Source organism: Acomys russatus, chromosome 4 (assembly GCF_903995435.1).
Source record: "Acomys russatus chromosome 4, mAcoRus1.1, whole genome shotgun sequence".
Lineage (NCBI taxonomy): Eukaryota > Metazoa > Chordata > Mammalia > Rodentia > Muridae > Acomys > Acomys russatus.
In genome coordinates this window covers 50,516,381-50,543,982 of record NC_067140.1, presented here as the reverse complement: position 1 = coordinate 50,543,982, position 27,602 = coordinate 50,516,381, and the positions used below count along the sequence as shown (strand labels likewise).

The window sequence follows — 27,602 nt, the reverse complement described above, 5'->3', positions numbered from 1 at the left end:
ACGAATGCTGCAGTATTAATTCAACCTTTGTGAAATTGTTACTTCAGTTAGTTCGGATATTGTTCCTGTATAGGAATAAGGTGCTTATAGAGTTCAGGCATCATTTTTACTGAGGAGAATTGTCATGATCTGACAAAATTTTCACTTAATCCTAATCTGTGAGAGAAGTGGTGTCACGCATTGACCTTCATGTTTATGGCAGTTTGTAACATCCTTGACTAACACTTCCCAGCAATAGAAGTGTAAACTGTTCTGTTTCTACGGTGAGATGAAACAGGTAGATATTTATCACACTTAAATATAGTGAAAAGGCCTCTGCTGCAAGAGGGCACTGACTGATTGCAAGCGTTGATCATGGCGTAAGAGCTGTACTTGGTGAGGGGGAGAGGAAAAGCTTTCAGCCCAAGTGAACCTTAAGAAACTTGGGTTTGATTTACCGAGATAGAATGTGATAGTAGACGTAGAATACCCAAGTGATAAACGAACGTGCCTCGTTTTAAGTAGAGATGCTCATCTAAAGAGGAAGCCACGTGCTTCAAGGATAACTTCTGTTTCTTTGAGATTTGATGTGTGTGTTTCCTGCACAAGCAAGTTGTGGCTCATAGAGATGGTCTGCATCTTAACGGACACATCTGTTGAATAAAAGCAAAGCATAAATAGTTCATGTTTATTTAATATGTGAAGCTATGGATTTGGGCATTTCCGTGAGTTATTTATATAATTTTATTTGAAGGAAAATGCCTAATGTGTTTCTTTCCCACCTGAACAGGGAGAGTTCTGAATGTTGTGCTCGTATGACTATGAGTCTTTGCCTGAGAAATAATAAGATACATTTTTAATTTGGCTCATGCCTTTTAAAGCTGTTTCATATTGAAAGTTGGGATATTGTAAAAATTTTGTCAAGAGATGTACTGTAGTGCTATTTGAAGTACCTGTAACAAAACTCTTACCTTTGTTACCATTGCAAGCTTCTTATGGGAACTGTAGAAGTGGGAAACAAGGTACGAGTCTATGTTAAGATAAATGTGTTAAATGATGGGTTGCTGCATGCTTGGACTGTACTTGTTGTTGAGTCAACTATTTTGTTTTTCTGGAAAAAAATAAACTTTATAAATATCTTTAAGAGAACTAGAATGTTTTGTTTGAGTGATTCCAGGTTTTAGCATGGTTATTTACTGAAGGAGTTTGATTAGCTGAGCACAGCTGCTCCATGTTTCATACTGCAATATTATCTATGGTTTTAATATATGTGTTACATGTTGATGGAAAGTAAATGATAGTTAACATTTTTGAAAATCTCAAATTGCAAAATAATTTAAAAATAAAAGATTCAAATTACACAGTTTGTACCTTTTTTTTTTTTAAAGGAAAAATCACAACATTGGAATAAGCTACCAGTGCCAAACTTTCTAAACTTATCTAAACATGTACTTCATTGCTTAAAAAAATATTTCTTTTTAATTATGTATATATTTGTATGTGGTTATGTACATGTGAGTGCAGGCAAACATGGAGGTCAGAAGAAGCCATTAGATCCTCTGGAACTGGATTTCCAGGTAGTTGTGAGCTGTTCCATGTGGGCACTGTGAACAGAACTTGGGTCCAGTATATGGTCTTTTTTTTTTTTTTTTTTTTTTTTTTTTTTTAGTTAATTTATTCAGATTACAACTCAATTGTTATCCCATCACTTGTATCCTCCCGTTCCTCCCTCCCTCCCTCCCTCCCGCTTTCACTCTATTCCCCTCCCTAGGTCTATGACCGCAGAGGAGGACCTCCTCCACAACTTTATGGCCATAGGCTATCAAGTCTCATCTTAGTCTCCTGCTTATTCTTTCTCTGAGTGCCACCAGGCCTCCCCATCAAGGGAAGGTCATCGAATATGGGGCACCAGAGCTCACAGTATATGGTCTGAGTTACTCAGCCATCTCTCCAGCCTCACATGCGTCATTTATTTTTAATACCTCCTTATCACTTCTGAAAAACCAGCTTACTTCCATTGCTTGTCATATGACACACCTACTCAATCTGTTTATCTACCCTTCTCTTTGACTTTCCTCTCCAGATTTGTACTTAGTAGAATTACCTTTTCCAGTATATTACCGTAAGTCTTCCTTCATCTGTCTTGTCGGTCCAGTGTTAGCTAAATTAGACACATCCACATTCTTCAGAGAAATAGCTGAGGCTTTACTCCTTTCTACTTCCTTAACAGTTGTGGGAGAAAAGCCCTTAAGATTGATGCAAGAAAATGTAGATTCCATTATATGTTACATAAAACAACCATCAGAATGATAGATCTTTTAGGGCAGATCAGCAGACTTTAGGCTTTAAAGTCAAAGGATCTTCTCCAGACTCCTTTATTAGAAATAATATTTGCAGAATCTGTTTTTTTGGTGTTGAATGGTGCCTGCCTTTTAGAAGCTGCAGGAAGAGTGAACAGTTAATCCCTGTCTTGTGGTTTCTTGTCAATAGAAGAGCTTAGAATTTTGGTACCAAGTGGAAGGAATTCTGTTAACACTAGGGAAAACAAGGAGACAATTGGAAAGAACAGTGGAGCAGTGGTATTAAGTGGGATGCACACTGGCGAGCTTCTATTGGCTCTCAGAGTTCAGCATAGTTTTCCCTTGGAGCCTTTTTTGATTTACCCAGGTATCTGTTCCCTGTGTTTCCACTGCTTTTTGCTTACAATTCATGTTAAATCTCTGTTACTGTTTAATAGGTGCCTGAAACAAAACAACCACCTTCAAAAGGGGGAAGGTATATTGTGGCCCTGAGTCTTGGAAGTTTTATCCATATGGTTTGTGGCCAGTTGGCTGCTTGTCTTTAGGCCTGTGAGAAGGTGAGAAATCATGACAGGAACTTTATAGCTAAACAAAAGTCTCACCCTATGGCAGTTGCAAAGTTCAAGAGAATGAGCGCGAAGAGACAGTGTCCTACAATCTTGTTCAAAGACCTAGCTCTGCTTTAAATGTCACACTAGACCCCATGTCTTGAAGGTTCCCACTAAGAGCACCAAGCTGAGGACCTGCTGATAACACGTGGGCCTTAAGAGAATTTTCCAGGTCTATATTGTTACTGTTAATAGCTTTCATGTGAACTGGTCTTGTTAGAAGTATTGATGGCTTCTCTGTCCATCAGGATTTCTAATTCATTAGATTTGCACCCAAGACATGTTTACATAGGTTAGCTGTTGCTGTCTTGAGACTGCATTTTAGAAATAGATGAGCTGCTTGCTTCTGGAAAGAACATTAGAGTGGCTCTTTTTAATGTTTAGCGCAGTATCTGGAAAACACATTCTCAAATGCAACTTGAATATATAAGAAAGAAGTTAGTGAGGAATTTTTCTACAAGCATTTAATAATCTCCAGATAGTTTGATTTTTCTTTTTACTGAAAAGGCACCTGTAATATACAATACAGGCAACATAGAGATTTCTGAAGCAAGTTAAATTGTTTCAAAAATAAAAGGAAAAAAGTCTGCATGTGTGTGTGTGTGTGTGTGTGTGTGTGTGTGTGTGTGTGTGTGTGTGTAAAATCATACAGAACATCTAAGAGTGTGCTCCTGAGTGGAGCAGATGTGTGGAGTTTATCTAGGGAGCCAGTGATGGAGACTGAGGAAGAGGGGACTGGAAGAACACTAGCTCTCTTTGTGGTCTAAGTTCCCTTTCCTGAGTTGGTTTTTGTTTCGTTTTGTTTTTCTAATGGTTTGGGCAGAATTAGGAAGGTGTACTCATTAGCAGGAGGGAACAGGGTGGGCAAAGTGGCAGAATGGAGGAAGTTTCCCCACCAACCTTTACACTGCTGCCCCAGCCCTTGGGACGTACTCCAGCTTGGCGTGTGGTGAGCCTGTGTATGTAAGGTGTTATAGCCAGCCCCAAAGAAAATGGTGCTTGATCTGGCCAAACCATCTAAAGATGGATTCTTTTTCAATATGGAACCTCATTTAGATCCTTTTATATACTTTGATAGTATTTGCTTTTGATTATGTTGAGATCAAAGTCAGATCAATGTGTACTCCAAACTCTCTACTCACAAATATCACCATCCTTATTCCTCTTACTATGTTTCTCAGAATGTTCCACCACCTCTTCCTCACCCCCTTCTAGAAACTTCAGTTGTCCCTTTTCCCTAAAGTCTAGTTTTTTACTTCTCTGTTGATTCTTTTACCTCTAAATAACAGGCTTCTTAAAAGCCCCCATTTTCCCGGTTAAGATGCTTTTGGCTGGAAATAACAGGCCACTTAACCTCCAACTGATTTAACAAGTTTAATAAGACTTAACTGGCTTCCGTGACCTGAAGGCCGCTGCCTGTACAGCTGCAGAGCTCTCCAGTCACACACTTGAGTCAGTCCTGCATCCTTCTACCTGCTCTGCCTTTCATGGTGACAGACTGTTTTCCTTGTAATTTTAGAATGCTTTGTAATGGACCTCCACTCCAGCATGGTTGGAGAGAGTAGGGTAGGATCTGAATGAGGGATCCTTCTCACCAGAGCAAAGAGCAACTTCCTCAGAATCTCAGCATGCCTCACCTCTGCCATCTGCCTCTCTGGCATGTTCCTGAACCAATGGCAGACACAGAAAGCCTGAGGAGGTAGGATTGCCTCCCTCTGTTCTAATACTACACACACACACACACACACACACACACACACACACACACACAAACACATATATTTGAAGGTGTATGTGGAGGGGAAAGAAAAGAATAGACAACACCACCCTTGTACCTAGCTTAAAAACAGGTTTGGAAGATGGGGAGAGAGTTCACTGGATAAAAGGATTTGCTGAGCAAGCATCCTCACCTCCCAGATTAGCTGTGCGTACACCGCTGTGTAGCCCCAGCACTGAGGGTGGGGGCCGGGCTCCTGGGGGCTAACTCACTGGCGAGCCAGGGTAGCTCTAACAGCAAACTCCAGATTCAGTGAGAGACACTGTCTCAAAAAAATGAGGTAGACTGTGATGGAGAACGACACCTGGTCTCAACCACTGGTCTTCACGTGCACAGGTATGCTCACAGCACACACCCTCACATACACAGTATGCATACCACACATGAAAATGTGCAAGGGGAAAAACAGGTCTGAAGACTCGTTATTCTGGTTACTGTTATCCTTTCCTCTTCTTACTTTATGGTTAGAATTGTGGCATGTATCACATCCCTACTGTCTCCTTTGTCTTTTCACTCATTTACTTCTTTTTTTTTAATTAAATATTGTTTTAATTTTTACATATACATTTATATCATTATACATATATACAATAAACAACCTATAGCAAGAAGAACCATGAAACAATCAGGAATTATATAAATGTTACATTCTTAGTGTTTTGGCTATTTTTGTTATTTTGTATTCCGTATTTGGCAGCCTTGAAGAAAACATCTTTCCTATCTTGGTGAGTCTAAAATTCTGAATGTAATCACTATTATATCTCATCATTATCAACTTAAAACATCTATCTAGACCTAAAAACATCTTAACCCCTAAACAGCCAAGCTTAATTGTAAAACTAAACTATCTGGTCTTCAACCCCATCAGAGACTTGAGAAGGGATAAAATTAATTACCTAAGTAAGCTGGGGGTGTAGGTTAGCTTAATCTTATATTGCCTGGTATCCACCATCCCCACCACATTACTGGTGATCTGCCCTCTCAGTAACTATTGAGTAGGTGTCGTTGGTTGCAGTGACATCTCTCCTGCACTGTGATCTGAGGCAGACTGAGTCTATTTGCAGCTCATCAGGCATGATCTTTCCAAACCTGTTAGCATTTTCTGTCTCTTATGTGAGTCCCACAAATAGACTTGGGAGTAAACACTGGCCTAAGGAGATGACCAGAGTGGCTGCCTGTACTTAATTCCGATTAAAGAAGGAACCAGTACACACAGAGCTACTCCACTTTGAATAACTCAAGTCTAGGTCCTATTCCTAATATCCTCCCACCGTGATCTGCTTCCAAGGCTTTCTGTGGTAGCTACAATGAAGGATAGAAATAATAGTTTCAGCTGATCAAGATTCGTCATGAAAGCCATCTGAAAACCTGCCCTACTGTTCTGTAGATGCTACAGTTGGAAATAAGATGTCAGTAGTTGTTATATATTCAGGATGCTTTGCATTTAAAATTATAATCAAGCAAAGTTTTAGTTATAAAAGATGGAGGGAGAAAAACTACGTTATGCACTTAATCTCCGTACCTTCAGCTATTCTTTTCACACTGTTCATTTTGGGCAGACCACCATATTTCATAAAATTAAAGGAGAGGATGGTGTGCTGATAACCTGCCTATTTTCCTTCAGAGAGAACTTACTAGAGATAACTCCTTAACCTGTGTATGAATTTGTAAATGGCGGGGGTGCGCAAACTCAAGAATTATAAAATAAGTGACAAAATATAAACTAGGCCAAAGTTTCGACCAGGTATTTCCCTGGTGAAGATACATGCATAAAGCACACAAAGAACATGTTCAACATCATTAGGCATTGGCTAAACATGAATTATAGCCACAATAGGATGTACAACATATCTATTTACATGACTTAAAATGTAAAAACTAGCCATTTTAAGTGTTGTTATGCAAGGGAAACAACACAAGTAAAAAATGTTAATAAGGTACAGCTATTTTGAAAAGACATACGTTTCTTAAAATAGCAAACATACACCGTATCATATGACTTAGCTATTTGGTTTGTTACTTCAGGGGAATTTATCTCCACATAAAGATTAGAATTATTTGTAGAGGATTTGTTTGTAGTAATCAGGAATTAGTAACAATCTAAACGCCTTTCAACAGCTTACTAAATAAATGATCTATGGCATGTCTGAAAAATTTTGACTATTATTTAGCAATAAAATCAAATCAGTGACTGAAATGAACAACAACATAGATGCATCTCAAAATAATTTTCAGTCAACAAAGAAAAGGGACATTCTAAAATTTATGTAAAAGTCTCTTTTTTTTTTTTTTTCCTCTAAATGTTTATATAAAATTCTCTAATGAACAGTGACCTAGAGGCAATGGTGGCAGAAGTCTGGGTGCAAAGTAATGAAAGGTTGAATGCACAAGGACACACAGTGACTTCTAAAAGTGTTGGTTAATTTCATTGTCGTGATTCTGGTGATTCTTTAATAGATATACAACTATTTCAAAATGTTTCACGTTGTACAGTCTGTGTGTGTTTGTTGTAAGGCAATCAGTACTTCCAGGCCACTTTTAAGGTCTCAAATTCCAAGTGTGTGTGTGTGTGTGTGTGTGTGTGTGTGTGTGTTTAATACATCTTTCTTTAGAGTTCAAAGTAATCCTACATCCTATTCCTCCAACTCCCACCTTTACTAACGACAGTGAACACCATCTGTCAGCCCCCTCCCTCTTTGTGACTCCAACACTGCACGCTGGGTGTTATTTCTACTCCTTCCATTAGGGGGCAATAAAGAGACAGGTAAAAGCTGGGGCTTTCTAGCTCAGGCTTAATTCTGTCCCTGACTTCCGGGCCTACTAGTTCTGCTTCCGGGTGAACGTCGGGACTCCCTCCCAGATTTCCGGAGGAATTGTGAGAGCCTAGTTAGTCCCGGCCGGGCTCTCTAGCACCTCGGGGTTAGGTTTCGCAACCACTGCTTGAAAACTTTCGGGAGTCGCCGCTGCGAGAGCGGCCTCCGGTCTGTACCGGAGCCGGAGGCGACCGCTGCGATGGCGGCCCCAGCGCAGCCCAAGAAGATCGTGGCCCCTACGGTGTCCCAGATCAACGCGGAGTTCGTCACCCAGGTGAGCCCCGGAGTGTCCCACTTGTGTAAGGCGAGGAGAAGAGATGCCGAGGCCCTGAAGCCCCGTTGGGATTGTCTTTGATATCTTGTGTACGTGCAAGTAACTAGTTGAGCATTTCAAATGCCTCAGTGAAAGGCCGCTCCGCGTTGTCAGAAAAGAGACTACAAAATCTTGTTTCTGCACAAAATTGTATTAATCTGATAAGACTCCGTCTTACATGTAGATCCGTCTGTGAGTGTTAATTTTCTATCCTTCTCGAACCTTCATTTGGGGAGACAGCAAAGCCAGTCCTGGGCCTTCAACCTTTCACATCCTTGTTAATTCTTTGGAAATTAATGAGCGTTTAAAGTACGGAAAATTTAAAGCCCACCCGCTTCTCTCCGGTCTCAGCAGATTTGTCAAGGCAGAAGCCCAGGAGCTGTTTTCATTTGCTTAGCCCCTGCATGGCTACATGCTAATTTGTCTGTATTTCTGGACCTCTCTCACCCTGCCCCCTAATACTTCCTGATCTGTCACATTTCTTCCCTGTTCTCCTGCAGCCCGCACTTCGGGTTGCTTCAGAGTGCCCACAGGTGTAAAGCCGTCACTTGTTTTCCTAAAATGTCTGAAAACAGTTCTGATTGTCCCTGGGATAATGACAGAAATCTTTGACAGTGCCTTGTAAGCTGGCCTATGCTTTTACCTAAGCCTTCGCCACCTCCCTCTTGGGCCTTCGCCACTGGACACGGCAGTTACTTGAGTTTGCCATGATAACAGTTATCTGACTTCTTGGACATTTGGGACCCAACTTTAGCTCTTTTCCTTTGCTCTCACCTTTTACACAGCATTAGAGAGGCTATCCCTGACTTCTTTAACTACATTAAAGCCAAATGCAGATAAACGATTTGGGAAAGAACACGCAAACAGTCCAGGCAATACAAATCCCGATGCCTTAAAAGTTTGACTATAAAGAGAGCTAGAGTGGCCGGAGCCTATGAACTGAGAGGGGAAATGGACCAGGAGCGAACCATGTCCTCAGTTCCCTGCGTGTGAGATGTGAAGACAGGAGGAATGGGAGATCAAGGCTAGCCTTGTCTACATTAGCAAGTTCGAGGCCAGCGCGCAGTCCATGAGACCCATCCCAAACAACAGCAGCCCAAAAGAAAGCCAAGAGATAAAAGAAGGCAGGGAATTACCAGGATGAGATGAGGACAAAGCAATATGTAAGGGCCAGATCATGTACGATGGAAGAGCACAAGCACGTTTGGCTTTTATTCTAAGCACAGTGGCTTGGCTTGGCAACTTGGCGAAGGATATTGTTAGAATATCACCTTCGCTAACAGGGGAGCTGGGTGGGGGCAAAGGAGGAGAGGTGGGTAGTCGGCATAGTGATAGTGTTAGTCTGTGGTGAGAGAAAGGAGAGCCTGGGCTGTTAGAGGACTTAGCTTATGTTCTGAGGTTGACAACATGGCTCAGAGAGAGACAGATAAACTAAGATTACATCGGTCAGGAGATGATGGCGCACACCTTTAATCCCAGCACTTGGGAGACAGAGGCAGGCGGATCTTTGTTAGTTTGAGGCCAGCCTGGGCTACAGATGGAGTTCCAGGACAGCCAGAGCTGTTGTTACAGAGAAACTCTGTCTCAAAACAAAATAAAAACAAAAGCAGAATACCATGAACGGGAATTTGCTGAAGGAATGATCTCACTGGGAAAGTGCCCCTTGAGATGTATTTAGGACAGTGTGGAAATCATCAGGGTAAGTGCTGTGTGGGGTGAGATGTGTCACCTCTTCTGTGAGTTAACTTCTGAGCAGCTGCCACCTGGCCGGAGAAGCACTGTGTTGTATGTATTGAACAGGTGCTCGAGAAGTTAAAGGTTAGCCAAGTCCCGACTCTGAGACCACACTTTTTTATACCACTGTATTTACCCTCGGTCTTTCAATAAAGTTTATTCTGAGCAGTCTGTGCTGTCGTAGCTGTGGTAAGTGGAGAAGGGAGAGCTTGCATTTTACATAAGGCGGGACAGGTGAGGGGTGGGCAGGCCATACATGAAGGTGGTGGTGTCTGAGATTGTAGGTTAAATTCCAAGGAACAGGTAAGACTCAAGAGAAATGATGAATGCTTATGTCTAATGAGTTGCTAGATCTCCACTCAGGTTCCGAGTAAGCTATAAATTCTGAACCCATCCAAAAGATTACACTCATTTCTCTCATGCATGAATTGACAGGTGGCCTACGCTTGTGTGCATCCCTTAAGGTGTGAGAAGAGGAAATAAGAACATCATGGAATAGTACGGGATGAAGTGAAAGGTTTTCCGTTGAGTTGGAATGTTTCATAACTTGGAAAAGTATTGTTTAAGTAGGTAGGGAATGGAATGTTTTCACATTTTATAAGGTCTCTCCAAGTATGTTGATTGTTAGGGTTGAGTTGTAAGTGCACAGAACACAGGTGCCGTTCTATATGTTTCAATTCAGTGGGCATGGATAATCAGTCAGACAATCATAAAGCAGAAAGATGAGACTATGTTGAAGTTATCCCAAACTGAAAAGAAGGAAGAGGTAGGTGCCAGGTCGTATGGAAAGAGCTTCATGGAAGAGTAGCACATGACTCCATTTGTCCAATTATCCTTTCATTTGTGTATTTGTCTGTCTCTACATCAAACATTTAAGTATGCAGAATGTTCAGTTACCTACTCATAAATGTATTGATTCTTTGTACTTGATCGAGTTTCTGGGTTTTTTAAAGGATTTATTTTGTTTTTTAAAAAATCAATAAGAACTGTTTGGTTTTTTATTTAAATTTTAATTTATAATTATGTGTTTGGGGTGGGGTGCTATGTGATTTTGAATGCAGTAGCTGTGGGGAACAGAAGAGGCTATCAGATCCCCGGAACTGGAGTTGGAGGTAGTAGTAAGGCACTTAGCATGGAACTGAGAACGAGTCAGGTCCTCTGGAAGACCAAGTGCTCTAACTGCTGAGCCACTTCTCTAGCCCTAGTCCACATTTCCTGATACTCACATAATCCAACTCAATTTCTGCAAAGATCATGTGTGTATATTTAAATTTCTAAGTGAAGCTTAACCTGCTAAAATATTAAAAACAAAAACCTTCCTCTATTCTTTAATAACCAGCCTTTATGCTACAGTTTCTTAAAGATTTGTCTACTTATGTTTGGGTCTAGTAGTCATTTAAAAACTTATTTCTCTATATATCAATATCCATGAAGATTTTGAAACTGGGTTTTAATACTCAGCTGAAGACTAGCTAATCATGGGCAGCTTAGTAAATCTCTTGAGCCCTGGATTTCCTTACGACTGAACAGAAATGTGTTGCTCAGAGTATGAACAAGCCATACTGTTTGCTAGGGCTTTGGAAGTGGGATGTTTGGGTGTTTTGAATATCATGGTACCTGGTTGCCATGCAAAGCATCACTGTCATTAGTTGGGTTGGGGCTGAGGACATTGCATGCTTATATTGTACCTTTAAAACTGTCCTTTCTCCAATCCTAGATCTGCTTTGTTGAGAAACAGGTTCACCTTGGGTGACATGTCTAAGTGGTGCCATGGTGTGAACCTGGAACTTACCATGTATCCTGTTTACTTTTGCAGTTAGCATGTAAATACTGGGCTCCTCACATCAAGAAGAAATCCCCTTTTGATATAAAAGTAAGTAGTTTTGTTTTACAGCATACTTGCAAACAGTTATGCTCTTGGTATTGCTTTAAGGATTCGTTCAACAAGAGCTCTCAATACACTTTTTTTTTTAATTGAAAATACTGTTTTTCATTATCAAAGTAATAATTGCCTATGTTAGAAAAATTAAAATCTTTAGAAATTATGAATAAGAACATAAAACTCATTACCTAGGGATAATTTGTGTTATCATTTTGTTTTATTTCCTTTAATCCTTTCCCAAAAGATGTGTGCGTGTGTAATGATTTCTCTATCATGGATTCTTAGATTATTTTAAATATTTTATTATTACAGATGAGCACTCAACAAATATTTCTGTAAATATATGGAAATTTTACATAAAAGTTTTGGCTGTTTATTAAAAATAGGATCTTTTGTTTCCTGGTTGATTTTAGGTTGCTAGACTGAGGAAAAAAAGTAGAAAGAGTAGAAACTGTGTTGTGTACAATAGATGAGTAAAGACAAGGAATATTCAGTGGTCTCAAGGCTTCATCAAAGCACTGTCAAACAAATGAATGACAGACTTTCTAAAAGGAGGCTCCTTCCTGGAAGTGTCTTAAAATGCCAGGCCTTGCAAAGTACTAAACAACTGATGAAGACTCAGACCGTCCACTCTGTCAATGTACATAGTAGCACCACTCACGCTAAACCATCCTCTTAATGCCTGTACTTTGTTTCTACGGTAACTATTATTGAAAGTTCGCCATGTTCCAGAGTTGTAGTAGATATTAACATGCCCGATCTTATTCCTTGCAACCTTGTATTTGGGGTCGGTTTCTTTCTTTCTTTCTTTCTTTCTTTTTGTTTTATTTTGTTTTGTTTTTCAAGACAGAGTTTCTCTGTGTAGCCTTGGCTGTCCTGGAACTCACTCTGTAGACCAAACTGGGCTCGAATTCTCAGAGGTTGGCCTGCCTCTGCCTCTGCCTTCTGAATGCGTGTGCTACCACATCCAGCTGTGGAGTCCATTTCTTACATGAGAAAACTGACATTAGAAAGGTTGGACACTTGTCGTAGGATCACAGCCTCCAACTGTGATGGTTGGAAGTAGTCTGTCGACTCCAGAGCCCAAGGTCTATGTGTCCCCAGGTCAGTGAACAGAAAGTGTGATGCTACCATATTCATTTGGATGTAGCAGGTATCATTTGTTTCTCTAATGTCCTCACACTTTTACTTTACTGTCTGGCTGCCTTTTGGAAGGGTGTTATGATTCTTAGAGTCTGATAGCATTTAATATCATTTTAAATTAAGCTGTGAAAACATGACTTTCGGGGTTTCCTTATCCAGACATTTTGTGTGCACATCCCGTTTAAGGAATATCGTGGAGTTGTGTCTTTAAGTGGGTGACTGTATTGCTTGCACTACTGTACTTTCTGGGACTTTATATTTGAAGCATATAATGTCATTAATAAGAAGGCTCTTGTTATTTAAATATCTGATCTTTCTTAAACCAAACTATTTTATATAACCTCAGTAACTGAAAAATGTCACCTTAGATTGAAAACCAGGGTGATTAATACATTAAACATTTTTATACTTTTGTCAACAGGTAATTGAAGAGATATATGAAAAAGAGATCGTCAAATCTCGGTAGGAATAAGTTTAATTGTGGTATCTTGGGATTATGTAGCCCAGGTCGGGTGTGTCTGAACATCAGGTTCTGCTGCGGCTCTTAGCCGCAGAGAATCTTGTCATTTTCTATATGAGTGCTTCTCTGCTTGTGCTGATTAGTTAGTTACATATTAGCCCTGTGTCTTCTAGTTTCAGGTTCAGATCAGGGGATTAAAAGTAACATAAATCATATTTAGTTTCTGAAGGACCAAGATAGAAGTTAGATAGATGGATGGATGGATGGATGGATGGACGGACCAAGATAGAAATTGGATGGATGGATGGATAGATAGATAGATAGATAGATAGATAGATAGATAGATGAGCATAGATTCGTTTCAAGTTCACTAATAGTTTTCCAAACTAGGGTATAATTCAAAATAATATATAGTGAATAAAATCAAGACGTAATTAGTTATTCTTGGATAATATACATAAAAGAATGACTTTTAGAAAACCTTTCCTGTTCCTAGTCCCCACTGTCTTCATCTTTGGAGTTTTTATCTTCCTTCTGTACCCCACACAGAAGAATTTAGATGCTTCATTCTTTCGTGGAATGCTTTAAAAGGAATTAACTGTGTTTTGATCACCTTTCATATATTTACTTGTAGATATGTATGCCCAGTCAATATTTTTAAATGATAGTTGTTTAAATGTTGTGATTTTGTAATTATTTTTGAGTTCCAAAAAGGTCAAGATTAGCCTTGAATTCATAATCCTACTGTCTATGTGCTGAGATAGGCTCCTGGGTACTGTGTACTGTGTGTGCCACAATGCAAGCTCAAATTTGGAAAATATTTTGCTTGGCTTTTTTGTTTGTTTGTTTTGTTTTTTTAATGTGTAAAAGTCTCTAAGAAGTAAATTTTACCAAATAATTTGAACGCAAAAAAAAAAATAGTGTCAAAATAGGGGAGTGAACATTTAATGGTTGATTTGTGAGCCTGCTAAGAATTTCTATAGCATAAAATGCAAAATACATTAAAAGCTTTTAAGGAACAGTGTTTTAGACTAGCCTGAGTAATGTGTTGTCTTCAGTATCTAGGAAATGGCTAGAGGTAATAGTTTTTAATTGGTTATAATACACCAATGAAATAGGCTGTTTTATAGTCTTAAGATACTTTTAATATCACGATACTTATAAATTATTCATATCTTAGGTTTTTATGGTGTAAAAGAGATACTTCTAGCATCTCAAAATTAATTCTTAACAGCCTTTTTTGCCTAGTCACATGGTTAGCATGGCATGTTTTACAATTCGTTCATTTTTGCTATTTCTTGCAATGTCGGTTTTCGAAAGCTTACTGTGTTTTTATGTGCAGCTTTCAGTTACGACAGGAGCTGTTGCTGTGTAAGTGTCTCCTGCGTGCTCGCATCGCTCCAGGCACTGTACATGCAGCCGTACATTTGCTTCCTGAGAACTTTGAGGCTCTGTTACTGCATATGGCTGAGGAATGTGGTTAAGGCATTTTCCAGTAGCTGAGGCCCTGGCCTATTCCTTGGCTCTTATCCACTCCTTTGTGCTTGTACTAGGAGTAACATCCATTTTCTCCTAGGATCTCTGAATTCCTGCCCTTTGGCATTATTCATAATCCTCTTACGAATCCACCTGGTGATATTTATGGTGGAGAATAAAACAGTGACTTTTAAAATACTTTATCTTGCCACTTTGTGTTTATCGTTATTTGAGATGTACAATTTTATTATGAAAGATGACACTGGAAGGGCATAGTATACCCTTATAGATTATAGTACTGCCACCTCGTTAGACAAAAGCAAACTTGACTTTTGTCAACACTCTAGAAGACACAGTTTATTCCTTCCTCTAACGTCTTAATTCATAAGTGAAAAATAAATAAGATGAAAATAAAAGTACTATAGTCATTTTTTTAAAACTTTGTATAAACAGATGGGCCAGCTAGATGCCTCACCAGGCAAACACTTGGAGGCTTGAGGTCAGTCCCTGGAACCAAGTCCATAAACGTGTCTTCTGACCGCCACACACACTGTGCTGTATATGCCCACACATATCACACATTCATAGTGACAGAGCCCTTTTTTTTTTATACAAATGATAAATTATATTTATACAGTAAACAAGTATCAACAGTCAACACAAATCAAAACCAACCACCAGCCCGGGGACTGAGAAACAGCTGGGTGACTTCCTTCAGGGTGTTCATCAGGAAGGGCATGGTGGCACATGTGCCAGTGGCTTCATGATCAGTGCAGCGGGTAACTGGGACATGCACTGGGTGGCCTGTGAGTAGAGGAAGCCTAGTGGCTATTGGAATGGGGGACAGAGCCCCTTTTAACATTTGAAAAATTATTTTTCTCTTTATATTGTTTTCAATGTGGTTGTCAGGGTGTTGTACAACTCGATACCCCATGTTTTCACACAGCTGCATCCTGGGAAGGTGTATGGTAGGAAAGCAATTTACATGTCTGTCTTCTGCTTCCTTATCAGCTAGAGTGATGTGATTGCTGATAGTCAGTGGACCTAGATTTTTATGGATGGATTACTGAAATGTATGTCATGTTTTAAGCACAGCGTCATGCTTAATGCATGTTGTCAGTCAATATACTGGTAGCTTAAAAAGGTATACAGACTACTTCCAAGTATTTATATTTGCGATTATTATTTGTAGCTTTTCATATCTTCAAAACTCTTCTGATCAAGGGTCTGCTCCCGAGGGTGGTTTTCTGTCTTACATATATATTTTTAGTTAGCTGGCACTCCACAGTATGTCACTCAAGGTGTCACATTCACTCTATAACCTTGCTGAATTATAGAATGTCATTGTTCCTCCAGCTTTTTGCTTTTATAGTAAAATAATTCATTTTATCCTTGCTAAGGTTCTGTGACAGTGTGTGCTTGGTGACTGTTAAAGAGATCAGAATGCAGTGGAATAGGATTTTGACAGGCTAATGGTCTCCTGAGGAATTATAAAATTAATTTTCAAATCTGGAAACTATCATCTACTGTTAGTGTTCTGGTCTGGCTACTTTGTTCCAATATTAGAATATAATTAAGAGAAAATTGGCCATGTGAACTGCCTTTGGAGCTAAACTTCGTTACTAAAGCTTTGTTTATTCATATAAAGCCACATACTTCTATCATAAAAGAAGAGTATAATAAAGAGAAATATCTAGTATTCTCTACAGTCAAGACTCAAAAGCATGTGAAACATCTAACTGCTGCATTTGGGGCATTTGAGGGTCGTCCATGAGGTGAAGGCCTTAGTGCTTTGAGGTTGATCCAGGCTAGCTTTCGGCGGCTGTGATCTGATTTTTAAAAATCTGATGTGTCATTTAATGTGATTACAAAAGATTCCAAATGGATGAGGATTAAGATCTCTGACATGTTTGATTTTCTATTTCAAAGTTAATGATGTTACTCTTTATGCTTTCAGGTTTGCCATCAGAAAAATAATGCTGTTGGAATTTAGGTGAGTGAAAGACATTGCGTGGGTGCTTGATAAAGATGACCATGTGAGTGAAGTGTTAATTTGCAATAAAGAAAGTATTTTGTGTAGGCTTCAGGAATAGCTCATGGATAGAAGTTGCCATTAGCATGTACAAAGCCATAGGCTGATTCCCAACAACAAATAAAATCTAAATTCATGAATATTTATATTTTTTGATAGTCTTATTTGATATTTTCTTTGTTTTGAAAGGTGACCTCATTATCAGGGCAACTTATATTTTGAGTTGTTTTTCATTAGTTATAAGTGATCTATGAGAATAAATCAGGAATACACTTTATTTTTCTTCCTTCTCAGCAAAAATTTTATTACCTAGATAATTATAACTTAAATGTTTCAAACAGAAGAAAATGTAATATTTTTCCCGAATCTTAAACATTACACGTTAGGCATGTGCTATAGCCTAACGTGCCCTGTTTCTCTAGCCCAAGAACAGGCTTTTTTAACTGTTGTTTGTTTGTTTGCTTGCTTTGAGAAAGGGTTTCTCTATGCTGCTTTGGCTGAACTGGAATTCACTATTTAGACCAAGCTGACCAGCAGCTCAGAGATTCACCAGCTTCTGTTCCTGAGTGCTAGGATCAAAAGTGCATGCCACCACACCCTGCCTACATAGGACTTTCACTTATGAAGGCATCAGAGACAATACTACATCCAGGATTGTCTAGCATATAAAAGTGAAAGCAGTAGTACTATTCAGCGTAGCTGGATGTGTTTTAAACAGTGCTAAACGTTTTGTATACACGGCATCGTAGCCACTCTGAAATAGACGCATTATCCCCTCTAATTCCTGGAACAAATAAAAGTTGCAGATGGTAGAGTGTTTTGTGCCAAAGCCCAAAGCTTTTCTACATTTTTATACTTCCTTGAATTCTGGTCTGCATCAGAGGTAAGAGCCTCTGTGGTAACACCCTATTCCCTGTCATCCTGGCCTCTCACAATGCCAAGCCTCGGCTGCTCTCCGTGCTACTTCATGCTTTCAAAACCGGTACCACCGGGGTGACTCTTACACCACCAAGTTAGGCCACCAGCACAAGGTACAAGCGTGGCTGCCTCTGGACCCCAGCTTCTGTGTGCTGAGCCACAGCAAACTTCCTAGAAGATTTCACCTCAGTAATACTGGCCTCTTGTCACCGCTGCTTGCCTGGCTCCAGCTGACCAGCATCGATCATCTCAGTAAAGAAATGCTTTTACTTTGGTAGTGCTGGGCTCTTGCTGATCGCAGCTGATTCTTCAGCTCGATCTAATTAGAACCACAGATTCTTAAATAAACATTAAATGGCCCCAGTAGATTCTTTGCTTCCCTCTGAAACTTGACAAGCCAGGTCTCTGTCATCTTCATAACAATCAGCGTCATCCTTTAATCTCCCATGTTCTCACAGCAGCTCACCAAGCTTTGACTACTCAGTGGCTTTTCTAGTCCAGAGTACCAAAGTCCTCCCAGAATCCACCCCCAAACCTGGTCAAGTCTGCCCTGAAAATACCCCACTCCTGGTATTAACTTCTGTATTAGTTAGCGTTACTATAGCTGTGACAAGAAACCATGACCAAAGCCAGCTGGGCTGGAAAGGGCCTATTTCGCTTATACTCCACATCATCACCAAAGGAAGTCAGAGCAGGAACTCGGGCAGGAACTGAAGCAGCAGCCGTGGGCAAGTGCTGCTTACTGGCTTGCTCCTCATGGACTGCACAGCCTGCTTTCTTATAGCATCTGGAGCTACCAACCCAGGAATGGGGCCCACCACAGTGACTGAGCCCTCCCACACCAGTCATCAGCTAAGAAAATGCACCACAGCCTTGTCCATATGCCGAAAATGGGGCATTTTCTCAATTAAGATTGTCAGAAAATGACAGCCATTTGTGTCAAGTTGTCAGAGAACTACATAGCACACCTATGTAAACTAATTTGATCCTCATAAAAAACATGGCATCAAATAAGTAAGCTTTTTTAGGGGGACTGGAGTTTATGGTTGTGACTCGGCTGGTGTGTCCTGGCGTTCAGCTCACAGTGCACACTCTCCCTGGTCAGTCAGTGCAGCGTGTCTTCACTCAGGGCTGGCCTTCCTTCTTCATTTAACTGTCTCTGGAAACGTCTTCTCACATACACACCCAGAGGTACGCCTCCCGGGGATTAAATCCAGTCAAGTTACCAATACAGACTTCAGCCATAACCCTCTTCTGATTCTTCTTGGAAGGGTAGTTCTGACTTTCCTCTGGAGCCACGGTTTTCCACGTGTGAGGCTACAGCAAGCAGCTCTGATGCAGAGTGCAGGGAAATGTGTGAAAGAATGCAAGCTGGAACTAGGGATTTTCCTAAGTTTTCAGAAGACTAAAAAGACTCCTAGGTTTTAGGTGAGTGATGCAGTACAGTGTCTGCTGATAACTAATGAAATTTTCTGTGCCTTTTTCTAAAAACTCTTTTCAGCCAATATCTTGAAAATTATCTCTGGATGAATTACTCTCCAGAAGTTTCCAGCAAGGCCTATTTAATGTCCATCTGCTGTATGGTGAATGAGAAGTTCAGAGAAAACGTCCCGGCTTGGGAGGTAAGAACAACTAAGCTGCTTCATGGGTCTCACTTTGCCTGCACTGAAGCCATTACAGAGGAACAGCAGAGAAGCTCACCCAGTAGCGTGCTGTCGTAAGATGAAGTCGGTGTGAAAGCCGGCGCTAGCTTTCTTCTGATTGCAGTACTTCCAACTGACTGTTGGGAGCTTAACAGTATGGATTAGCGTTGTTCTTCTATGTTGTGAGGGAAGCAAGGAACGGTGTGGATATTTGGAGTTGGCAAAGTACAAGCTGTAATGGTGACTATAGGAGGGAATGTGTGAAAGCTGACAGATGTTTATACTATGCTTTCAGCTTAACAATACGCCTTCCCATCCCCCCACCCCCCGCCCAAATTGGGACCTGTTTTGTCATTTGGAAATGTCTACTGAGCCACAGATTTCTTTTATGGCTATATAGAGTTACTCAGAATGTAGTACCCACCATAAAATACCACTCACTGAGAGTTTCCTTCTAAACTTTTTTTTTATTAATGAAGAAAAAGCCTGGAAGTTACTATCTATTTTGATGAAATGTTTTTTCAAAGAGAGAAAGTGTTTAAAGGAGCTGTTAAAATTAAAATCGGACATTTTGCTCAGATATTGAGTGACTACCAGCTCAAGGCATATTGGAGCTCAGCTTAAACTATGGATCTTAAACCTCACTGAGACATCTTAGGGATCTTAGGAAATTACTTCAAGCCATTATAGAGAGTAAGAGGGATCATTTTAAAAGCCAGCTAGTAATTTTGTCAATTCATATATTATTGAGACCACTTCAGTGATTAGGGTTTGAGATAGAGGCAGGAATTGCCCCGTTTTGCACAAGGGATACATTCTCAGACCCCAGTAGATACCATGAACCCCAGATGATTGTGCTGAGCCATGTATATGTATGTTATTCCATAGTAATATGCATAATATATGTCCATAAATTATGTGTTTATGTGCATTGTTTCCTGCGGAACATTCAGGATAAAGTTCTATCTATAAATTGGGCAATATAAGAGATTAACAGTGACTAATAATAAAATAGAATTATACTTAATTGTCTTAAGCATAAATACTTAATTGACTTAAATTGTCTGGATCACTTTTCTTGTATTGTGGAGGGATTATTATGGAAAACGGGTTAAATGAAATCAATCTGCTTGCTGAGAAGCTGAAGTGTCTAGTGGGTAGATAGTTTATGTAGATTGGATACTAGGGAGTGATTGATATCCCAGTCCAAATCAATTTCATTATATTCCTCAGAACCGTCTACAGTTGAAAACACATGAATTGTTTCTTTCTAGAATTTTCCCTTTAATAATTTTAGACTATAATTGGTACTGGTAACTGAAATTACAGAAAGCAAAATTATGGATAAAGTGCAATTATCATAGATGCAGAGGACATATATTATTTAAAAATTTTTAAAAACTGATCGGATTTGATTACTGAAGTAGCATTAAGGATGTGTATTATTTTCAATAACTTCTAAACTTAGGCAACTGAAAAAATAAATGATGGTACCGTTCACTGTACAATGTAAGAATAGAGGAGTTGAATACTGTGGAAGATTTTTTAGTTTAGGTGTTGGAATTTAAATTGCTTTGAGATGTAGTAGTAAAACAGACAACTCTAAGCATCAGGTGCTATGGAGACATCAACTGAAGAAATATCTTTAGAATCATTAGCATAGGACAGTGTGAGCTGGGTGGGGAAGGACAGGGTCCTTAGGTACAACTGCTTTTTAAGGAACAAGGAAGTAACTGCAATAACAAACAGCTCAGGGGCTAGGCTGTAGTTTATTCAGTGTTAGAGTACTTTCTTAGCATGCAAAGCCCTGGAAAGAGGACTTTTGAGATGGGAGGATGAGGCTGCTTTCGGCTTGACAGCCGTTAGTGTCATGGTGTTGGTAGAGGCGGGTTTAAAGAAGTAAATGGGAACAGCTAGAGGAAGCACACACCCCTACGTGTCTGTGGCAGTGTGTATCAGGCCTGGGGTGTATTTATGCTGTAGTACGTTCTAAGAGTCAAGAGCTGGCACAGAGAAGGAACAGCTGTCCTGAGATTAATTACAGCATGAAAGCTATAGATTTTGCTGAGGATATAGTTGTTTGTTTAAATCAAAGGAATTTAATACTCCAAAATCTTAATAAGAAAATAAAGCTTTCTGCTTCTTTCTGCTGGTATATACTCACTTATATCTAGACATTTGCCCAAGGGGCATGTCCCATGAAAGTCTTCACTTACCAGGAAACTGGGTCAGAGGGGAGGACATCCTATTGGGAGTTTAGGTGAGAGAAGCAAGGGAGAATGGGGAAATGGAAGGATCCAGAGGTTCCTAGAAACCTACAAGAAGAACATTATGACAGGCAGATCTGGGCCCAGGGGTCCTGCTCAAACTATGACACCAGCCAATGACATTATGGGCAGTAAACTTTGAACCCCTACCCAGATCTAGCCAATGGACAAGACATTCTCCACCGTTGAGTGGAGAGTGGGAACTGACTTTCACACGACTCTGAGGCCCCATTTTTGACCACGGCCCCTGGATGGGGAGACCTGGTGGCACTCAGAGGAAGGACAGCAGGCTACCAAGAAGAGACTTGATACCCTATGAGCATATACAGGGGGAGGAAGTCCCCCTCAGTCACAGTCATAGGGGAGGGGAGTAAGGGGAAAATGGGAGGGAGGGAGGGAGGAATGGGAGGATACAAGGGATGGGATAATAATTGAGATGTAATATGAATAAATTAATTTAAAAATTTTTTAAAAAAGAAAATAAAGCTTTATGTAAATACAGTCAAAATGAACAAAACAAGAGAAGTGAAGCTACTATTCTGTTAGCTTTAAGTCTCATAGTCCTTTCAGAAAACTGTATTCGATTTACTGTCGTTGATAAAAAATGTGCAGTGCTTCTCTTTAATTGTTTGATTTTGTCAATCCATTCCTAAAGCCCACACCAGCATTTCTTAAAGAAAGAAAAATTCAATCAAGAGCTCAAAGTGCATTTTTCTCATGCTTGTTTTTGTTTTTCAAGATAGGGTATAGCCCTGGCTGCCCTGGAACTCACTCTGTGGACCAGGCTGGCCTCAGACTCAGAGATCTGCCTGCCTCTACCTCCCAAGTACTGAGATTAAAGGTGTGCACCACCACCACCTGGCTCACAGTGAATTTTTATTCTTTTCAGACCTTTAAGAAGAAGCCAGACTACTTCCCTTTTTTTTTTAAGTGCATCTTGAAAGCTGCTTTAGCTGAGACTGATGGCGAGTTCTCCCTCCATGAGCAGACTGTCCTTCTGCTTTTCCTGGATCATTGCTTCAATAGCTTGGTAATTTTACTTTCTGTCCAAATCTTCAGGTCCTCTTATTCTTTAAGGGTGAGTTCAGGTGAGTACCTGAAGGCTGTCACTTTATGCATAGGAGCAGAGAGTAACGATGATGCCGGAAGCTTCTTGTCATCCCCTCTCAGGCCATTTTAAAGCCTTGTTCCCTTTCAGTAGTTTGGATTTGATTCCTCCTCTCCTATCTAGACTTAAAGATGAAAATGCAAAGTCAAAGGGAGATCATGAATGGGAGGCGCAAAGAGTCCGGTTTATAAACACTTTGAACAGTGAAGTCTGCACAGTCATCATGCTAAAATAGAGTCATTGTCTTTTGTTGTGCCTCATGCACAGGCTAGCTCATCAGCAGGAGAGCTGCATTGTAAATTGGCTGACGAAGGCCGTTATCATGGTCTTTGAAAATGTCTTCTTTTGTTGTAATACATTTTCACCCATCGTAAAATCACCTTGTTAAAAATGAAATATTTTCAGTAACTAATATTTCACTTTAGCTTCCTCCTTGTGCTTATCTGAAAATGTATACATAGTTGTTTAAAGGCAGATGTGTCTGAATTAATCATGCCCTTAGACCTATGCAGGAAAATTCAGAGTCTGTTCTTAGCCTGAAGACCACAGACTTATTTGTGGGTCTTTACAAGACCCAAGTATATAGAAATGCAATAACCACCCTGTCATTAACAGTTATAAAACTAAACAGAAAAGAATATATAATTCCTTATCAAACATTGAATAATGACAGGGTTTAATTATATTAATAGTTTGGTGCTAGATTTAAAAAACTTAAAACCTAGTTTATTATTAAAATACTTTATCTTTTTATTTTTCCTAATCTTTGAACCATAGCTGTGTATACTGTGGCTCCTGGAGGAAATACATTCCTGTAAACCCGTAGTAGTAGTTGTGGTTGTTGTTGTTGTTGTTTTATTTTGTACTGGGAATTGAACATAAGGTCTCATGTTAGGTAAATTCTATACCCCTGAGCTAGATCTCTAGGTCTGGTCATAATATTTCTGTCAAACTGTTAGTACATTACTTTTTTAAAAAGATAATATTTTTCAGTGTAGCCCACACTAGCCTTGAACTCAATCTTCTGCCTCACCTTGCTTAGGTCATAACCTGTATTATGTTTGTTTCTGTTTAAAGACGTCTTACTTAATACATAATTTGGTTGTTTTTGAGTTCATCATCAACCCTGTTATTAAATGCAATTTATCTAGGACATATATTTTCTATGTAAGACACAGGGCCATGGGCTAGAGAGATGGCTGAGTGGTTAAAAGCATCTGCTGCTCTTCCAGAGGACCCAAATTCTGTTCCCAGTACCCATGTAGGTCATAGTTATCTGTAACTCCAGGTCCAGGGGATTTTATGTCCTCTTCTGTCATTCTTAGGTGTATGACCATACAAATGTGTGTGTGTATGTGTGTGCGCGCGTGCGCACACACACACACACACACACACATACACATGCACACACTAAAACTAAAAGAAGACACAGGGCAATTATTGAGTGTATTATACCCATGCACTTCAGCCTTGTTTTGGGATTTATTAAAAGGATGAAATCACCAATAAGACATGATAATAAAAACGTAACAGCACATCTCAGAAAGGAGACTTGCTGGCATATGGTAGCTGGAAGGGAAGCAGAGAGCTAATTCCCCCTCAGGAGAGGACAGGTACCCTGGGCAACTTAAAGCTTCTGATGTTCTGTGCTCTCTGTGATTACTGCAGGGAGTATTAATTATACATTTCTGTGAATAAGGGAATTTTTAAACATGAAATCTGCAAGTAACGAAAACTGCCATTTTAAATGTGAAATTTTTAAAAGATTGATATGTGTGTGTGTGTTTATTGTGTATATGGTGTGTGCCGTGTATATGTGGGTATTACTGTTGTGATCCTCTCAAGGTGCATGCTTGGAACCAAACCCTGATCTTCTCTAAAAAGCAGCAAGTGCTCTTAACCATTGTCACACTGATCCATCTCTAGTCCCCTTCTGAATAGTAAAATATCACCAATTTTAAAGTATTGATGACATGCTTTTCTCCCAGGGCTTTTAAGGAAATAAACTGTGTATGTTGGAACTTGGATAAAAAGTATATATACTTGTATATAATCTTGCTTTCTTTGTGCTTTAAACAGGAAGTGGACTTGATAAGAAGTCAAGTACAGCAGCTTATCTCCCTCCCAATGTGGATGGGCTTGCAGCCTGTAAGTGCCCATTGCAGAGAGTCTCCATGTGTCTGTTACACAGGGTAGATGTGGTTTCAGACTGAGTGGCTTTAACATGAACACAAAAGTGTGTCAGCTAAAATCTACTTTCCTCCTTAGGAATTTGCTGCTTAGGTATTACTAGCTTACTGTAAGGAGCTTTTACAACTTTAAGAATTGTTGCATGCATCCTAACGTATGCTCCACTTAATTTTACTATTGTAGGGTGAAATGAGGGCCTATAATTGAACTTAAAGAGATCGGAGATAATTTAGCAAAGTATGATTCTTATCCTTACATTTATATTCAGATGAGGCTAAATGCAATCTTTGATTGTATTTGTTTTCCTGGCTTAGGATATGTATACAGATACAAAAGATCTAGATCATATTTAATATTAGCCACTTCTGCTTTCCCATTAACTTTACTGAAAAAAGATGTGTGCTTAGTAGATTAATGTATTTCTTGTATAAACTAAAAACTACCACAGTGCAGTGCTTTACACAGAATTTTATTTCCTGCTCATGTTTCTGCACACACCCAGATGTGCAGAACACACACCCCAGTTGTGTAAACAATGCTAAGTAGAAAGTGATAAGTTAGCCGATGGGCGTGGTAGTGCACGCCTTTAATCCCAGCACTGGGGAGGCAGAGACAGGTGGATTGCTGTGAGTTTGAGGCTAGCTTGGTCTACAAAGCCAGGACAGGACAGCCAAGGCTACACAGAGAAACCCTGTTTCAAAAAAAAAAAAAAAAGATAAGTTCCAGAAGAGAAAAGCATGCTGATGTGAGCGTTTGGTGAGCTGGGATCTTGTGTGCCCTGGCCTGGCCTAGGGTTTGCATTCTTTTGATCAGTACTGAGCTTACAGCCACACACTTTGCTCAGACAGCTGCTCATTTTCTTTTGGGAGAGGTTTCTCCCTCCCACCCCTCAGCTCAGCATTGGGGTTAAACTCAGAAATCTGGCATGCTAAACAGAGCATCGACCACCAAGCTACACACTTAGCCTTGACTATTATTTTAATGTTTATTGTTGGAGACTTAATTTTTTTTAATTTCAGTAATAATGCTTATAAGCAGGCAGACTTATATATTTTTCAGCCTTAAATTCTTAATTTTAGAAGTAAATTATTAGCTTGTAGTGATTATTAAAGGTAGTGTCTTTCATCTTATTTTTATTGAAATATAGAATGGAATAATATTTTTTAAATACAATTCATTCCTTAGATTTCATGCTTTGTCTATTATATACAGTTTATCATATGTCATTGTATATTGAGGCTACACACTGTGCGACCTAAGTATCATCCTAAATATTAGTGTTACTGATTGTTGTATGTCATACTTCTCTTTCAGGCACGATTGGAATTAGAATTAAAAAAGACACCAAAGCTAAGAAAATTCTGGAACTTGATTAAAAAGAATGATGAAAAGATGGACCCAGAAGCAAGAAAGCAGTATGTGGGCAAAGTTTTCTTCCACACTGGGCTTTGGGTCATGACACTGATTTATTGCTTGATTTTATATAGTGTTGAATCCACATAAGTTATTAGTAAATGCTTTCACTTAGATTAATATGAGGATTTTTACAGAGTTCTGAAATGTGCGCATGTGCCTAAGGCCAGAGATTGATGTCAGGTGTGCCTCTCTGGTGCATTCTCTCTGCCTTTTGTGTGAGTGAGGTCTCTCACTGCCACTCCCCCCTGGATCCTCCAGTGCCTTCCAACAGTGGTATCACAGCTGCCCAGCTCCATGCCAGGCTGTTGACACCCAGACTCAGGGCTTCCGTCCCAAAGTAGATTTTGATCACTCCCCTTACTTTGTATTTCTAGCAGGGCTTACATGATCATTTGCAGTCACCCAGTACCTGATGTGTTCATTAATTGGTAATTAGGTTCAGGAACCAGTAGGAACTCAACCTCTAAACTGATGTTTACATATTTAGCCATTGTCATACTCTCACGGTATTTGCTGCCTAATTTAACTACGTTAGTTTGTTTGCTTTTTAAGGTAGTCTCACTATGTAGACCAGGCTGGCTTTGAACTCACAGAGAGCCTCCTGCTTCTGCTTCCCAAGTATAGAGATTAAAGGCACATGACACCATGCCTGGCTAAACATGGAAATTTTTTTAAAAATGTTAGGTTGGTGAGTGCCTTCCCTGCATGTATTTAAGTGTCCTACATGCATGCATTGCCATTGGAAACCAGAAGAAAGCATCAGCTCTCCTGGGTCTAGAGTTACAGTTGTGAATCACCATGTAGACTCTAGGAACTGAACACTGGTCCTCTGAAGAACGGCAAGTGTTCTTAACTGCTAAGCCATCTCTTTAGCCCCTAAAACATGAGAATTTTTAGCTTAATGGCAGTATAAATAAAACTTTGAAATGCCCAATGTAGTCCTGACCCCTGAACTTCAGTGGAAACTTAGACTAACTGGAGGAGGTCTTAGCAGGCAATCCGCCCATAAGGAAGTTCTTCCTTTCTCCTGTGTATTTACAAAGAAGACTCTGTGCTCAATATCAAAGGCAGAACATTAGAGCAGCTGTGCCTAAATTTGCTTTTTATTAACTATTTCAGAAATAATTGTGTTGCTGTTTGATTTTTAGGGCCTACCAAGAAAGAAGGTTTCTCTCCCAGCTCATCCGGAAGTTCATCTGTGTGCTGAAGTCCATCCCGCTGTCTGGTAATGTCCGCCTTCGCTCAGCTCACCATGGCTGTTATGTCTTTGCCCTTCTGACATTAACTCACTTTTACTCTAAACATTGCTCTTAGAGTGATTTAAAACTCTAATAACAAACGTGTGTCCTCTCCATTTCCTGTACATTGCCAGCCTGAGAGTTGGTTCTGCCTTGAAGGGTTATTAAAGCACCAACACAGTTATTGAAATGTTTGTTTAGTTAATAACTGTTTATATTTGCTCACCAGGTCGAAATTCTCTGCAGGATGCCGGGAATAAATAGTGAATTAGGTGTTTATAAACCTCATTTGGTTCTTTGTAATA

General features: G+C 39.8%; 1 protein-coding gene across 1 annotated transcript in view; it reads left to right on the top strand.

Moving 5' to 3' along the window:
* The first annotated feature begins 7,596 nt into the window (after nucleotides 1-7,596).
* The window catches only part of Aqr (aquarius intron-binding spliceosomal factor), a 71,438-nt gene continuing 51,432 nt past the window's right edge, over nucleotides 7,597-27,602 (top strand). Inside the window, exons 1-9 of the mRNA XM_051144349.1 lie at nucleotides 7,597-7,751; nucleotides 11,341-11,397; nucleotides 12,971-13,011; nucleotides 16,443-16,478; nucleotides 18,937-19,057; nucleotides 22,235-22,375; nucleotides 24,533-24,601; nucleotides 25,958-26,058; nucleotides 27,208-27,284. Of these exons, the coding sequence (XP_051000306.1) occupies nucleotides 7,677-7,751; nucleotides 11,341-11,397; nucleotides 12,971-13,011; nucleotides 16,443-16,478; nucleotides 18,937-19,057; nucleotides 22,235-22,375; nucleotides 24,533-24,601; nucleotides 25,958-26,058; nucleotides 27,208-27,284 (718 nt within the window). The 5' untranslated portion in view covers nucleotides 7,597-7,676. The remainder of the gene's footprint in view (nucleotides 7,752-11,340; nucleotides 11,398-12,970; nucleotides 13,012-16,442; nucleotides 16,479-18,936; nucleotides 19,058-22,234; nucleotides 22,376-24,532; nucleotides 24,602-25,957; nucleotides 26,059-27,207; nucleotides 27,285-27,602) is intronic.